Source organism: Thalassophryne amazonica, chromosome 12, assembly GCF_902500255.1.
Source record: "Thalassophryne amazonica chromosome 12, fThaAma1.1, whole genome shotgun sequence".
Classification (NCBI taxonomy): Eukaryota; Metazoa; Chordata; class Actinopteri; order Batrachoidiformes; family Batrachoididae; genus Thalassophryne; species Thalassophryne amazonica.
Genome location: NC_047114.1, coordinates 44,683,207 through 44,699,056, shown reverse-complemented (window position 1 = coordinate 44,699,056; position 15,850 = coordinate 44,683,207). Strand labels below are relative to the sequence as shown.

At 45.7% G+C, this 15,850-nt stretch overlaps 1 protein-coding gene across 4 annotated transcripts in view; it reads left to right on the top strand.

Annotated features, from left to right (window-relative positions):
- Positions 1 to 15,850, top strand: part of LOC117522416 (ETS-related transcription factor Elf-1-like) — a 45,564-nt gene that overhangs the window by 26,692 nt on the left and 3,022 nt on the right. For 3 of the 4 annotated variants that reach the window (XM_034183812.1, XM_034183810.1, XM_034183811.1), the window contains 2 exons: positions 8,970 to 9,077; positions 9,262 to 9,417. In XM_034183812.1, the coding sequence (XP_034039703.1) occupies positions 8,970 to 9,077; positions 9,262 to 9,417 (264 nt within the window). Of the gene's footprint in view, positions 1 to 6,242; positions 6,414 to 8,969; positions 9,078 to 9,261; positions 9,418 to 15,850 lie in introns of those variants that run through there. The other variant, XM_034183813.1, reaches the window with a different exon arrangement.

The following is a 15,850-nucleotide window of genomic DNA, read 5'->3' as shown; positions in this document are numbered from 1 at the left end:
CCCGTTGGTCTGGGGGTGATACCCGGACGAAAGGCTGACCGTGGCCCCCAGTTCCTGGCAGAAGCTCCTCCAAACGTGTGAGGTAAACTGGGGACCGCGATCGGAGACGATGTCTGATGGTATTCCATGCAGACGGACGACGTGGTGGACCAGGAGGTCCGCTGTCTCCTGGGCCGTTGGGAGCTTCGGGAGGGCCACGAAGTAGGCCGCCTTGGAGAAACGGTCCACTATCGTGAAGACGACGGTGTTTCCCTGGGACGGCGGGAGACCCATGACAAAGTCCAGGCCGATGTGGGACCAGGGGCGATGAGGCACGGGCAGTGGCTGTAGCTGCCCTGAGGTCTTTCTGTGGTCGGCCTTGCCCCTGGCGCAGGTGGTACAGGCCTGGACGTCGGCCTCCAGGGATGCCCACCAGAAGCGTTGCCGGACGACTGTCACGGTCCTTCGCACCCCAGGGTGACAGGAGAGCTTAGAACCGTGACAGAAGTCCAGGACTGCAGCCCTAGCTTCTGGTGGGACGTATAGTCTGTTCTTTGGTCCGTTTCCGGGGTCCGGGTCACAGGTCAGGGCCTCCCGGACGGTCTTCTCCACGTCCCAGGTGAGGGCGGCCACGATAGCGGACTCCGGGATGATGGGATCCGGGGGATCCGACGGTTCCGTTTTGACTTCGTCTTCGTGCACCCGGGACAATGCAGCCGATCTTTGATTCTTGGTCCCGGGACGGTAGGTAATCCGGAAGTCAAAACGGCCAAAGAACAGTGACCAGCGGGCTTGCCTGGGGTTCAGCCGCTTGGCGGTCCTGATGTACTCCAGGTTCCGATGGTCAGTGAAAACCGTGAATGGCACGGCTGTTCCCTCCAACAGATGTCTCCACTCTTCGAGGGCCTCTTTCACAGCAAGGAGTTCCCGATTGCCGACGTCATAGTTCCGTTCAGCGGGGGTCAACCTGCGGGAAAAATAGGCACACGGGTGAAGGACCTTATCGGTCTTCCCGCTCTGGGAGAGCACCGCTCCTATCCCTGAGTCTGAGGCATCCACTTCAACCACTAACTGGCGGCTAGGATCGGGCTGCACCAGAACTGGTGCAGACGAAAAGCGCCGTTTCAACTCCTTGAACGCGGCTTCGCACCGATCCGACCAGGTGAAGGGGACTTTTGGAGAGGTCAGGGCTGTCAGGGGGCTAACTACCTGACTGTAGCCCTTAATGAACCTCCTGTAGAAATTAGCAAAGCCGAGGAACTGTTGCAGCTTCCTACGGCTTGTGGGTTGGGGCCAATCTCTCACCGCCGCAACCTTGGCCGGATCAGGGGCGACGGAGTTGGAGGAGATGATAAACCCCAGGAAGGACAAAGAAGTGCGGTGGAATTCACACTTCTCTCCCTTCACAAACAGGCGGTTCTCCAACAACCGCTGCAGGACCTGACGGACATGCCGGACATGAGTCTCAGGATCCGGGGAAAAGATGAGTATATCGTCCAGATACACGAAGACGAACCGGTGCAGGAAGTCCCGCAAGACATCGTTTACCAACGCTTGGAAAGTCGCGGGAGCATTAGTGAGACCGAACGGCATGACCAGGTACTCAAAATGACCTAACGGGGTGTTAAATGCCGTCTTCCATTCGTCTCCCTTCCGGATCCGAACCAAATGATACGCATTCCTAAGATCAAGCTTGGTGAAGATTCTGGCTCCATGCAAGGGGGTGAACACCGAATCCAACAAGGGCAACGGGTATCGGTTGCGAACCGTGATTTCGTTCAACCCCCTGTAATCAATGCATGGACGAAGCCCGCCATCTTTTTTACCCACAAAAAAGAAACCAGCACCCATCGGAGAGGTGGAATTCCGGATCAACCCGGCAGCTAATGAGTCCCGGATGTAGGTCTCCATTGATTCGCGTTCCGGCCGTGAGAGGTTGTACAGCCTACTGGACGGGAACTCACTGCCTGGAACCAAATCAATGGCACAATCATACGGGCGGTGGGGAGGAAGAGTGAGAGCCAGATCCTTGCTGAACACGTCCGCGAGGTCATGGTACTCCGCCGGCACCGCCTTCAGATTGGGCGGGACTCGGACCTCCTCCTTAGCGTGGGAGCCGGGAGGAACCGAGGAACCTAGACACTCCCGATGGCAGGTCTCGCTCCACTGTACCACTACCCCGGACGGCCAATCGATCCGGGGATTGTGCTTTAGCATCCAGGGAAAACCCAGAACCACACGGGAGGTGGCCTGAGTCACAAAGAACTCGATCACCTCCCGGTGGTTACCTGACACCACCAGAGTTACAGGTGGTGTCTTATGCGTGATCGGAGGGAGTAGGGAGCCATCTAGTGCCCGAACCTGTACGGGTGAGGTAAGAGCCACCAGAGGGAGCCCTATCTCCCTAGCCCATCTGCTATCCAACAGATTCCCCTCAGAGCCCGTGTCCACCAGTGCTGGGGCCTTCAGGGTAGAATCCTCATACAGGATCGTGACCGGGAGTCGTGTGGCAATGTGGGTGTGTCCCACGTGAATGTCTCGACCCACCCCTAGCCCAGTCTCTAGGGGCGGGCGTTTGGCGTTTGACCGCTCGGGGCAGTCTCTCACATGGTGCTCTATTGAACCACAAACAAGACACGCTCCGTGGGTCCATCTCCTCTGTGCATCTGGTGCCCTAAATGTTGCCCTACTCGTGTCCCTAGCTTCGTCAGTAGGGGGAGCTGTGACCCCACGGAGCGCAGGGGCTGTGGAGCGTGGGGAAGGCGGAGCTTGGTCGGAACCGGAAGGGAGAGGGACGACGCGTGCCTGGCCACGCCCTTCGCCTCGTTCCCGACGGCGTTCTTCTAGCCGGTTGTCGAGTCGTATGACTAGATCGATGAGCCCATCTAAGTCCCGCGGTTCGTCCTTCGCCACCAGGTGCTCTTTTAGGACCAGTGACAGTCCGTTTACAAAGGCGGCGCGGAGGGCAGTGCTATTCCAGCCGGATCTCGCCGCCGCGATGCGGAAGGCGACTGCATAGGCAGCTGCGCTCCGACGCCCCTGTCTCATTGACAGCAGCATGGTTGAAGCGGTCTCTCCTCTGTTGGGGTGATCGAACACCGTTCTGAGCTCCCGCACAAACCCATCGTATGCATGAAGGAGCCGTGAGTTCTGCTCCCAGAGCGCTGTAGCCCAAGCGCGTGCCTCCCCACGAAGCAGGTTTATTACATAAGCTACTTTGCTAGCGTCAGTCGCGTACATCACGGGACGCTGTGCGAAGACGAGCGAACACTGCATCAAGAAATCCGCGCACGTCTCCACACAGCCTCTGTACGGTTCTGGGGGGCTTATGTATGCTTCTGGGGACGGAGGGAGGGGCCGTTGAACGACCAGTGGAACGTCACTATCACGCGCAGGATCCACGGGAGGGAGAGCCGCAGCGGCGCCCGAAGGGCGCGCTTCCACTTGTGCGGCGAGAGCCTCCACCCTGCGGTTTAGGAGAACATTCTGCTCGGTCATTAAATCCATCCGAGTGGTGAAAGCGGTGAGGATCCACTGCAACTCACCGATTACCCCTCCCGAAGACGCCGACGCGCCCTGTTCTTCCATTGGCCGTTCAACAGCCGGTTGATGCCCCTCGGGATCCATGACGCTGGCCGAGATATCCTGTTGTGAAAGTGTAGGAACACGGACCCACAACAGGGGGCGCAAATGAACGGACAATGGAGAAGGTAAATAACAAGGTTTTACTGTTGTGGAACGTGCACAACCAATACAACAATTGACGATTGGGGTTAAGCCGAATTCCACTGGTGTCGTGTGGGCAGGCTCGAAGGTAGGAGACGTCCGTCCAAGTCGAACCGGAACCACCCAGATTTCCTCTGCCACCGAACCCTGGAAGTACTGGAACCGCCAAGTCCCGAATTCCCAGGTGGCCACTGCCTCCGCTCGTCGGATCCGGTACTGCTGGCAAGAGAACAAACACACAGGTGTGGATGCGGCTGCACCCAGTAACACAGAGAGGGGAGAAGCCGTCTCCACCTCACGTCACAATACTGCAGGAAGGTGAGTACTTATCTTTGAGTAGACAGCTGTCCTGCAATGCTCAACAAGAAAGGCAATATAATATAGCAGAGAATTGTACCTCTATCTTAAGGCGATATCTCGGCACTGAGGTGGAGACGCCGTCCTGATGATATACCTCCGTGCTGAGTGGAGTCAGCTGTGTCCAGTAATGGGTGGCAGCTGTCACCCTGACTGCTCTCGTAAGGCGGCAGCGCCCTCTGGTGCCTGGAGCCCGCACTCCAGGCAGGGCGCCCTCTGGTGGTGGTGGGCCAGCAGTACCTCCTCTTCAGCGGCCCACACAACAGTAAGCTGTACATTTTCCTCTTTACGTCTTTGTGCTGTAAAGTTGCAGACTTTCTGATCCATTTTTAATCACATTGTAAAAACTAGTATAATATGATGTCAGACGAAGGAGTAAAAGCAGAAAAGTGTCAAATCACAGGCTTTTTTGTCAGATTTAACGTGCACATCAGGCTTCAGATCCCAGTCTGAACACGGTTTGAAAAAATAAACTGTCGGACTTTTAATCAGGAAAATGACTCTGGTCCCACTTTCCTCAAACTGGCGAGTGTCAGACTGCTCAGGGTTTTTAATGGAAATACATTGCGATCAGACAGGACATTTTATCCGATGTGAGCGGTATGTATGTAATGGATTAGTTACAGTCAGGAGGTGCTGAACATCTATGGGGAATCCTGAATCAGGACGTTTGCCTCATTTAATGACCGGGTCAAAATTTCCTCTGAAAAATTTTTTTTTTCTACCAAATGTATTTGATCCATTATGAAAATGTAATCAACGTGCACACTGCAAAAAAAAAAACTACTATAATATGATGGCAGACAAATCAGTGAAAGCAGCAAAGTGTCAAATCACAGCCTTTTGCTGTGTCTGATTTAACAGGCGCACGTCAGATTGCAGGTCCGAGTCTGAGCACGGTGTGAAAAAATAAATGGTCGGGCTTATAATCACAGAAATGACTCTGGTCCCACATCCACCCTTTTCAGGTTTAAAATCCCGCAAAACTTAGGAGAGGTTGCCATGCTGCAAGATCTCAGTAACATTGAGAACTGCATTGAGACGCGCTGATCATGCTGCACTTTATCCGTTGCACAAAGACAACAGCATTAACATCGCAACATAAAACTATTTTTTTTTATTGTGCCTAAAACTCTCATGAATATATTCTCTGGGTTTATAGACGTTGTTATTGTGTTTGTTTTATGTAAACATGTGAGAATCACAGGCTGTCTCTCCGTTATTTTCAGTGGGAGCTGCTGTGAGCTATGCTCACTTCCTGATCATGTCGTTCTGGGGGAAAGTGAAGTTTGCTCTTTAACGTCTTGACTATTGTTCTTTACAACACCGTTTGTCCACTTTGTTCCAGACTAATATATATAGTATGTCTGAAATTCGGTTTGCGTTTATTAAATTCCACGCAGATTAAATGTAGCAGACACAGATTATTTGTTATAATTGTTTTAGCAAGTTTTCAGGGTATCATGCATGCAGTCTCTTATTAACGTGATGAAAAACATAAAAAATACATTTTTGTAGTATAATATTAATTTACAATTGTCATCATGTGGATTCTCTATGTTGTTTTGACTGCAGCGACTCTCTGGCGCGCAAGGGATTATGGGATACATGAAAACCCTGGATGCGAGGGATTTAATGGAAATACATTGCGATTGGATGGGACATTTTATCCGATGCGACTGAAAATCCGTTATATATGGTGTTTATTGCATTGAAAACAATACAAAAACATTGGGACTTTTTTGTCTGGTGACTGTGAATATCCGGTTTATACGATGACGGTTTAGGTGAGTTTTATTGTACATGGGACTGAAAAATAAATTTACCTCTCAAAGCTTTGATGATGTAGTCGCTTCCATCCCACACGGCTGATTTTATTTTACCAAATTTAACTTCTCTTTGGATATGAAGGGACAACAACCCGGCATTTTCAGCGAATAAATAAAAAAAATGTATTTTCATGCAGACAGATTAACAGCGAACGTTATTTTGAACCCAAGATGGCACCGTGTGTCACGTGACCCAAGATGGCACCTTGACTGATCATTTCGCCGCTCTGGTCCTGTGTCCCCCCCCCCACCCCGTCCCACCCAGGACTGACGTCTCTGGAGAGAGAGAGAGAGAGAGAGGGAGAGAGAGAGAGAGAGAGAGAGAGAGAGAGAGAGAGACGCGCATGCGCAGTGAGAACGCATGGCCCACCCTCTACAAACATTCAGGAAGTAGAAGAAAACATTCTTGTACCTATGAAAAAACATACTTAATACTACATAACATTTAGGATGTAGACGCGCTTAATATCGTTTGCGGTACATATGCTATGACTTGACACTCACTGGAATTGTGGCTTAAAAGTAAGTTAAGTGTTTGGTGTTTTTGCCGTGTGCAGCTGGATGTCATGGGGAGTTTATTGGCTCGAAGAATTCTTGCTAAAGTTATACAACAGCACATATATGCATCTTTAACTTCATATTTATAGCCAGCGTGGGGCATTTACTCCGTCCGTGTTTCTTCAGTTAAGAATATGTGTGTGTGTGTGTTTTTTTTTAACATAAAGCGTTTCAGATCTCGACAAACATGTTAGCTTGCTGATGTTTATTAGCTCAGCGGCTCCATGCTTTAAATGGATGCGCGGTAAATAACACACGCTTGTCATGTTTTGTTTCGTAGATGTATGTGTGGTAAAGTGTGTGCTGGTGGATGCCAGATTAGGAGAGACCGGGTGGGTATTTCACAAAGCCGAATTTCCTGTTATCCTGTTTTGGCTGTGACTCGATTCGTGACGATGGTGGCACCTGAGTTACCATGGCGACAGCTGCTTGATTAATATGATCTGGGCAGCTACTCTAGATCAATGTGTTATTTACTGATGTATAGACCTAATGATCATTTAACACGCTGGAAAACGGTTTATTACAGTTCACAGATGCATGGTTAACATGACCTTTATTCTAATAACACTATGTAACACAATTTTAGTTCCTGGCTTCTAAGTGTTATATTTCAACTGCTTATGTCTAAAGTCTATGGAAAAATGACTACATTCAGCACAAACTTTGATTTTTTTTTTTAATGCCTAGAAAGTTCTAAAAGTTTCTTGAAATTTCTAGATAATTCTGGAAACTTCTGGACCGTTCTAGCAGTTAAAGAATATTCTAGAAGACTACTCGGTAGTAGTGAAGGCGAATCGAGAATATTCTTGAAAACAGACAAATTTCAAAATATCATTGTCTTGATCACAGAAGCAAAGTTTCTGTGGAATAACAGCTATTTTCTATTTATTTAAGGCATAACAGGTTAGAAAAACACACTGTGTACCCAGGAACAAAACAAAAAATAAAAATTTGTTACATAGTGTAATCACACATCTGAGAGTCATGGTCACTGCTAGATTATGTTCAGGAAGACCGCTGTCCAAGGTTTGATGCATTGGGGGTCATTCTGTGCCAAGTCACCCAGAGGGTCCCAGGTCACCATCTCAAATTTCCCCTCAAAAATTCACAGGTGCTCCTATTAGGGAGTCAACCAATATAGGTTTTTCAGGGCCAATACTAACTAGAGCACTGCACTCGTAGAGCGAAAACCTAACACTAGTTTCCAATTCCACAAATGTTTACCTTGGGAAAAAAAATGAAGGTCAAAGTCCTGTTAGAAGTTGCTTTTTCAAAAGCAAAATTAGATGTGATCAAATGTCAGCAGCATCTATTTAGTTCAAGCACTTGAATCAAAGTTTTTTTTATGGTGTTGTCAGGTTTTTGTTTTTGTTTTTTGTTTTTTTGTTTTTTTTACTTTTTTGGTTTCTGAATTCTTTTTCAGATAATTTTCACAGAAAATTGGTTATCTCTGCTATGCACAATTTGTAATTGTTTTTGGGCATTTGATTTCTGACCGATAACTGGTAGATAGACAAACGGGCAATCCATAAGAGAAAAACAAGAGTGATTGAGGAACTTTTAATTGAGATGTAATGCAAAAATATACGCCAAATGGGCTTTTCAACATTAAATTCAAAATCCACAATCCAGATCAGATCCGGTGTCGCTGACCGAACGGACCAATTTTTAGGGGAGGACCGTTCGATCTGCGACCTATTATTTTGTTCATAAGGGAGCGCTCCCTAAAATAGGCAAGAAGCCTACTTTATGTCAATGCTGAGTGATGTGACATAGTGACTGCCAATCTGAGTGAAGGCAATGTGATGGCAGCATGAAGTGCATTGGTTGGTTGCGCAAACAAAATAATCCCAGATTTTGGAATACGCATCCAGACCACTGTATTTCTGAATAAATCGAACATGTTTGACATTTTTTCTTCTTATATTTGGTGAATATTAACTGAAAATAAGGACTTTTCTATATCGACAGATATATTGGTATCATACATTTTTTTTTAACTCCCTAATCATATAGGCCTCTCAAAAATCTGTATCAGTCAGGCTGTGATTGCTGCCATCTTATTTTTTCCTCTGTTTCTTGTTTCCACATTTGTTTGGTCCTTTTATTCCGGGAAAGTGTTCGGCGTCCTGCACAAGTACACTTCAGTGATTAGTTGCCCCGATAGGAGTCTAAACCCAGTGTGGACCCAAACCAATGTTCTCCCCACAGAAACTTGTAGCAGCTGTTGCTGTAACAAAATGGCAATCATGTTCACAGCCAGATACATTATTTTGCTTTCATCAGTGCTTCCTAAACCAATTTCCGAAGTGTGTTAAGATGAAAATAGTCTTGATGATCCACTGTTCAGCTAGAAAAGGCACTGCTGCACCATCCAATATATGCGGTCACTCTGTCAAATCAGAATCATTACTCCCATAATTCAATTTGTTGCTCTGTGAGTCAGATGATTTCAATGTTATTGAATGTGTTACTCCTCCACCTGCTTAGCAGTACTCCTTTTTCTGTGGTCTACAGTGGAGCCATGTGAAAGTGGAGAGGAAGAGACCATGGAGACACTTGTTCCTGCTGACTCACTTCTCATCATGGACTGCCCCGACACACTCTCTCTGGAACAGCATTACTGTAAGACCTAAAACACATCCACCTGTGTTGACTTGCACATGCAGTGACACAATGAAGATGCCTGACTGAATCCTCCCATCTACTGTGTTCTGATGCAATACATGTTTGACTGCAGGGTGACATTATTAGACTACTAGTCACCATGTTGTTCTTCTTCATTAAATATGTTTATTCCCTCATCCAGCCCAGACCTTCTTGCCATCACTGTGTGATGTCATCGCTACTCCTGTTACTCAGCTGACTGTGTCAGCAGAGGGAATTGTGGAAGCTGTTGACCAGCCACAGTGGGGTGAAGTGCACACAAAGGAGCCTGCAGCCCAGCTGCAGTCCAGAAAGAAAGGTCAGTCCACGCTGGTTCCACATCAGAAGCATGAACTACACTGCTGAAATTAGAAATGGTGTACCAGGCGACATTGCACCGTGGAGTGCAGGCATATTGTGTTGGCATAATTGTAGGTTACTTGAAGTCATTAATTCAAGCATCAATGCATTTAAAGATTAGTCTCGTTGTGGAAAACCCGTAGTTTAACTCATGGGTAAATCACAGTCACAGAAGATAATGGGAGCTGTGGTGGCTTCCTTGTCTGCCTTTTGCACAGTGATTCAGTTTATGAGAGCTGCCTTCACCAGACAGATCCACCATGTGGCATCATACTGTTTGTATTTCTTAATGATTTTTTGTAAAGTCCAAGATGTATTCACTGACTTGGAAGAGTTCATGTATCCATCCCCTCACTTGTCTAAAGAATGCTGCTTGCACAGCCACAAATCAGAAAAAAACTGGGACATTGTGTAAATTGAAAATACCCCCCCCCCCCCCCCCCCTCCCGTAATGATTTTTACATTTAATTTGACTTTTGCTTCATTGCAATATGAACCCAGGATATTTCATGTTTTGTGTTGTCAACTTCCTTTGTTAACATACATCTATTCCTGCATTTCAGGCCTGCAACACATTCCAAAAACAAACTTGGAACAAGTGCAGTTTAGGGCTAGAAATCAGAACAAATAACAGAACAAACAAATCTATATATTAAAAGCCAAGCGGCCACTGTGTACATGTATGTATGCATGTGTGCGTGCAGCTTTGATCACGGAGAAACTGGGGAGAGCTGACATTTGCCATTTGGTATGCTTATGTATTTTGGGTCAAGGATGAATGCCACAAAAACAGAAGGTTGATAGGACTAATATTATTGGGGAAATTAGGGACATTGGTTATCAACAATGGACATTGAGTATATTAAAAGTGAAGTGGCGTGTGTGTGTATACACCTTTGAACACGGAGAAACTGGTGAGAGCTGACATTTGCCATTTGGTATGCTTATCAATCAATCAATCAATCAATCAACTTTTTTCTTATATAGCGCCAAATCACAACAAACAGTTGCCCCAAGGCGCTCCATATTGTAAGGCAAGGCCATACAATAATTATGAAAAACCCCAACGGTCAAAACGACCCCCTATGAGCAAGCACTTGGCAACAGTGGATCGAGCATGAATGCCTCCAAAATGGAACATTGATAGGACTAATATTTTTTTGGAGAAATTGTGGATATTGCGTAACAACAGTAAACAATGACGATGAGAATTACATTCTGGACTCACGCCATTCCAAATCAATATAGAAACTTTGGATCATTTATTACCACCCTTGAAAAATGTCAGCTACCTATTTTGTAAACACTCCCCAATCTAGAGCCTGTGGATCCCCACCAGCAATGTGCTACTACTACTACTACTAATAATAATAATAATAATAATTACAATAATGATATTATTTCAAACAGGTGACATCAGCTGTTGATTGCAATCATGATTTGGTGCAAAATCAGTTTCCACAAAAGGCTGGGCCTTTGAGGAAGCAAAGATAGAAAGAGGATCTCCAGTTTGTAATCTTGTCCAGAAGTGGCATCATCTTCTCTGGGCTTAAAGGCATCTGGGTTGGACCATCACACAGTGGAATCTTGTGTTGTGGTCAGACAAATCAGTGTTCCAGATAATTTTTTGGAACAAAGGGATGCAATGTGGTCTGGACCAAAGGCAAAAAAAAGAGTCCAGATTTTGATGAGTTGGTGCAGTTGGTGTTGGAGAAAAACACCTCCTTCTTCTCCCCCTCCTTCCTCCTCCCAACATTCACCCATTGCAGTTATTATTTTGGTGGACAGGACATGCTTCTGGTTGCCTTTTTGGACAGTGATGTAGTTGAGCAGGTGCCAATGCTTTGTGTGAGGGTGTTGGCGGGATACTTTGAACTTTTGCTTTTGCCTGATGATGGTGTTAGTGATGACAGGATCATGTTCGGAGCACTTTTTGAGCAGCAGGGTGCCTTTGATGTTGTATATTTCAGCTCTGTTTTGCCTGGCAGCCCTTTCCAACCTGGGCATTGTAGTCGCCGAGGAGTCTGAGCTTGTCAGATGGTGGGATCACAGACAGAGCGGTGTCCAGCTTGGCATAGAAGGTTTCCTTCTCTTTATGATCGGTGTCAAGCATTGTGCCACAAGCACTATTGGTGGTGGCCTGACGTTCACTCACAAGTTTGAGACAGAGTGTCATCAGTCATTCACTGACACCCAGCCGAAGTTCACTTAGTTTTGGAAGGAGAGAGTTCTTGATGGCAAAACAGACGCTGTGGATTTTAAGACCTTTCCAGAAGAAAATATAGCCCCCTTGCTCCTCACATCGCTGGCCTTCTCCTGCTCTTGTTTCACCCAAGGTGATGATGTCAGGGTCAGGTTTCTGGAGCTCATGAGATATGAGAGCTGTTTGCCTTTGTGGTCGGCACAACGTTTTGCTGTACATCAAAGTTCATATGTTCCATGTTTCAAATGTCATCATTTGTTTTTCTCCTGTAGAGCTGTTGGCCCTGTGGATGTGGTCATCTAGATGGGTTAAGGTGAAACAGACTATATTTTGGGCACCTTTTCTGGCCTGGTTGGTCCCCTCTTCCTCTGCTAGGGCAGAAAAGGATGTTGACACATACTGGCAAAACCAACTGCCTGATGACATCACATAAATTAAGTGGGGACATTTATTTTTTTGATGTTATGCTTTAATTTTGTACATCAGTGAAAACACTTAACACTTGGGCTAAAAACTATTTATGAATAGAATTTTATGCAGCAACAAATTAACATGCATAAAAATGAGCACAGGGAAGGAGGGAACCAACCAGTCCTCCAAAGTGCTTGCATTTGTGTGATCCAGTTAGAAGTGCTCAATGCAAAGAGCTCTCAGCCAGTGTAATGGAGGAGCTTGCTGCTGATTACCAGCTCCTTTTCCACCCTGGCGGAGGAGGCGGGGACCAGCTAGCTTTTCTAGCCCCCTCCCTCGGAATATTCCATTCGGAATAGGGCTGGTCAGTTGCAGATGCAGCCGCCGAAAAACCCTCCTGCTTCTTCCAAGGGTCTGATGACTGAATAACACATCTGCTGCTTTAGTGCCAGGTCAGAACTAAGAGCGTCTAGATTCACAGTCTTGCCCTTGCCACTTTTGCTGATCACCGAAAGACTTGTGGGTGTGCAGTGCACCGTAGAAAATGTACATCTGGGGTTGAGCTAGAGATGCCTGTGCATGGGTTTTTTTTTAACATCCCTAGCAGATCATAAGCCTGGTCTGATGGATGGGAAATCCCACACGATCAGGGTCTGGGGACCTGCGGCAGCCTTCATCTGCCTTCACAGCCGTTGGGTTACAAGCCATCACCCCCCCTCAGCCTGATCTGCCATTGAAAACTTCTTGTTTCACAAGAGAGCGCTTAGCCTGGGCTGCGCTAAGGGTTCCTGTTGGGCCTTCATGACTAACATAACAGCCATAGCTGGCACACAAGGTCCCCGCCATATTTCATCTCAACAGGAAATCTACTAATTTAACCATTACCCAGGTTTTACGATACGGATGAGTGTTTGGATTTTGTCACCTTTTGCAGCACCACATTCTGGGCACATTACAAAGATGTGGCTGTGGAAGAAGATGGTGCGAATACTAGACTGGCCTGGCTACAGTCCTGATCTGTCCCACAAAAAAGAATGTGTGGAGATTTTTGATAAGAAAAATGTAACAATGATGACCCCCATACTGTTGCACACCTTAAAATATGTTTGTTAGAAGAATGGGACAAAATATCACCTGAAATGTTTCAGTGATTGGTATCTTCAGTGCCACATCTTTTGAGTGTTGTGAGAAAGAATAGCAACATTAAAAACTCCTAAATGTTTTTGCCTGCCAACTTTTTTTAAAGTATTGCAGCCCATAAATGCAGGATATATATGAACAAATAAAATAAAATTGACCACACAAAACATGAAATATCTTGGGTTCATAATGTGTACAATGAAACAAAAATAAATAAATAAATGTAACAATCATTGTGAGGTTTTATTATTAATTTTTTTTTATTTGCATTTTCCATGCGTCCAAACATTTTCTGATTTGACGTTGTGAATGTAATGACTTTTATCAACGATAACTCTTGTATTTAGTGTGTCCAATTACTTATGGCCTCTGAAAATGGAGGACTAAGTATAAAATTGGCTGTCATCTGTAAAAGGTCTATATAATGCTTTTGTAAAACATTTTGAATTAATGCTGCACTACAAGCAGATGCTGATTGTTTATTCTGGTGGTGTACAGAGCCAAAATTACAAAACTGTTCTATCACTGTACAACTACTTACTGGCATCACTGTGTACAACAACCACACAATATGCCTTATGATATAATACAGCACCTGTCATATCATAGTATTTTCATGTTAATGCATACGGTGCAACCGGAAAGTATTCATAGCACTTCACTTTTTCCACATTTTATGTTACAGCCTTATTCCAAAATGGAGTAAATTCATTTTCTCCCTCAAAATTCTCCTCACAGCATCCCACAATGACATTTTTTTTTCTTTTTTTTTGCAAATTTATTAAAAATAAAAACTAAGAAATCACGTGTACATAGGTATTCACGTTTGCTCAATACTTTGTTGATGCACCTTTGGCAGCAATTACAGCCTCAGATCTTCTTGAATATGATGGGGAGCATCGGTGCACAGCCATTTTCAGATCCCTCCAGAGAAGTTCAATCAGATTCAGGTCTGGGCCCTGACTGGGCCACTCAAGGACATTCACGGAGTTGTCCTGAAGTCACTCCTTTGATATATTGGCTGTGTGTTTAGGTTCATTGTCCTGCTGAAAGATGAAGCGGCGCCCCAGTCTGAGGTCAAGAGCGCTCTGGAGCAGGTTTTCATCCAAGATCTCTCTGTACATTGCTTCATTCATCTTTCCCTCAATCCTGACTATTCTCCCAGTTCCTGCCGCTGAAGAACACCACCACAGTATGATGCTGTCACCACCATGCTTCACTGTAGGGATGGTGCCTTGTTTCCTCCAAACATAATGCCTGACATTCACACCAAAGAGTTCAATCTTGTCTCATCACACCAGGGAATTTTACTTCTCATAGTCTGAGAGTCCTTCAGATGCCTTTTAGCAAACTCCAGGTGGGCTGCCATGTGCCTTTTACTAAGGAGTGGCTTCCATCTGGCCACTCTACCATACAGGCCTGATTGGTGGATTGCTGCAGAGATGGTTGTTCTTCTGGAAGGTTCTTCTCGCTCCACAAGGAATGCTGGAGCTCTAGCAAAGTGACCATCGAGTTCTTGGTCACCTTTCTGACTAAAGCCCTTCTCCCCAAATCGCTCAGCTTACATGGGTGGCCAGTTCTAGGAAGAGTCCTGGTGGATCCAAACTTCTTTCATTTATAGATGATGAACACCTTCAGACCAGCAGAAACATTTCTGTACCTTCCCCAGATTTGTGCCTCGAGGCAATCCTGTCTCAGACGTCTACAGGCAATTCCTTTGACTTCATGTTTGGTTTGTGCTCTGACATGCACTGTCAACTGTGGGACCTTATATGTAGACAGGTGTGTCCCTTTCCAAATCATGTCCAATCAGCTGAATTTACCCCAGGTGGACTCCAGTTAAGCTGTAGAAACATCTCAAGTATAATCAGTGGAAACAGGATGCACTTGAGGTCAATTTTGAGCTTCATGGCAAAGGCTGTGAATACTTATGTACCTGTGATTTCTTTTTTTTTTTTTTAATAAATTTGCAAAAATCTAAAAAAAATAAACAATTTTCACATTGTTATTAAGGGGTATTGTGTGTAGAATTTTGAGGAAAATAATTAATTTCATCCATTTTGGAATAAGGCTGTAACATAAAATGTGGAAAAATTAAAGTGCTGTAAATACTTTCTGGATGCACTGTATATGCAGTATGCTGTGCATTTCTCTACATCTGAGCCGTGATGCAGATTCCTGTCACATTAGCATGGTGTGTCGAGCTGGATTTAGTTACTGCTCAGGTCTAAGATTTGGTCAAACATTTGTCAACAGTTTTACTAATGTAGATCTGTTTTAAGTGATGATCACCTGGCCAGCAACAACAGCAGGCAGGCATGGATGGCGGTCCAGCACCTCACCAACTACAAACCCGGCATCAGAGCTGCTGAAGGTGATGCTGCATTGGCAAAATAGTTAAATCTCTTCTTTGCCACCAGGAGCAGCCACGTTGCAGCCGGCAGTAATTTCACGGTGGGAGAGTACAAGTGAGGCGCACGCTGAGGGGTGTCAGCTCACACAAAGCAATGGGCCTTGACAGCATCTCCGGGCAGGTGTTGAAAGACTGTCCAGACCAGCTTGCTGGGAATTTTCACCAGAATCTTCAACTGGTCCCTGAAACAGTCTGCTGTCTTGTAATGCCTGAAGACTTCCACTG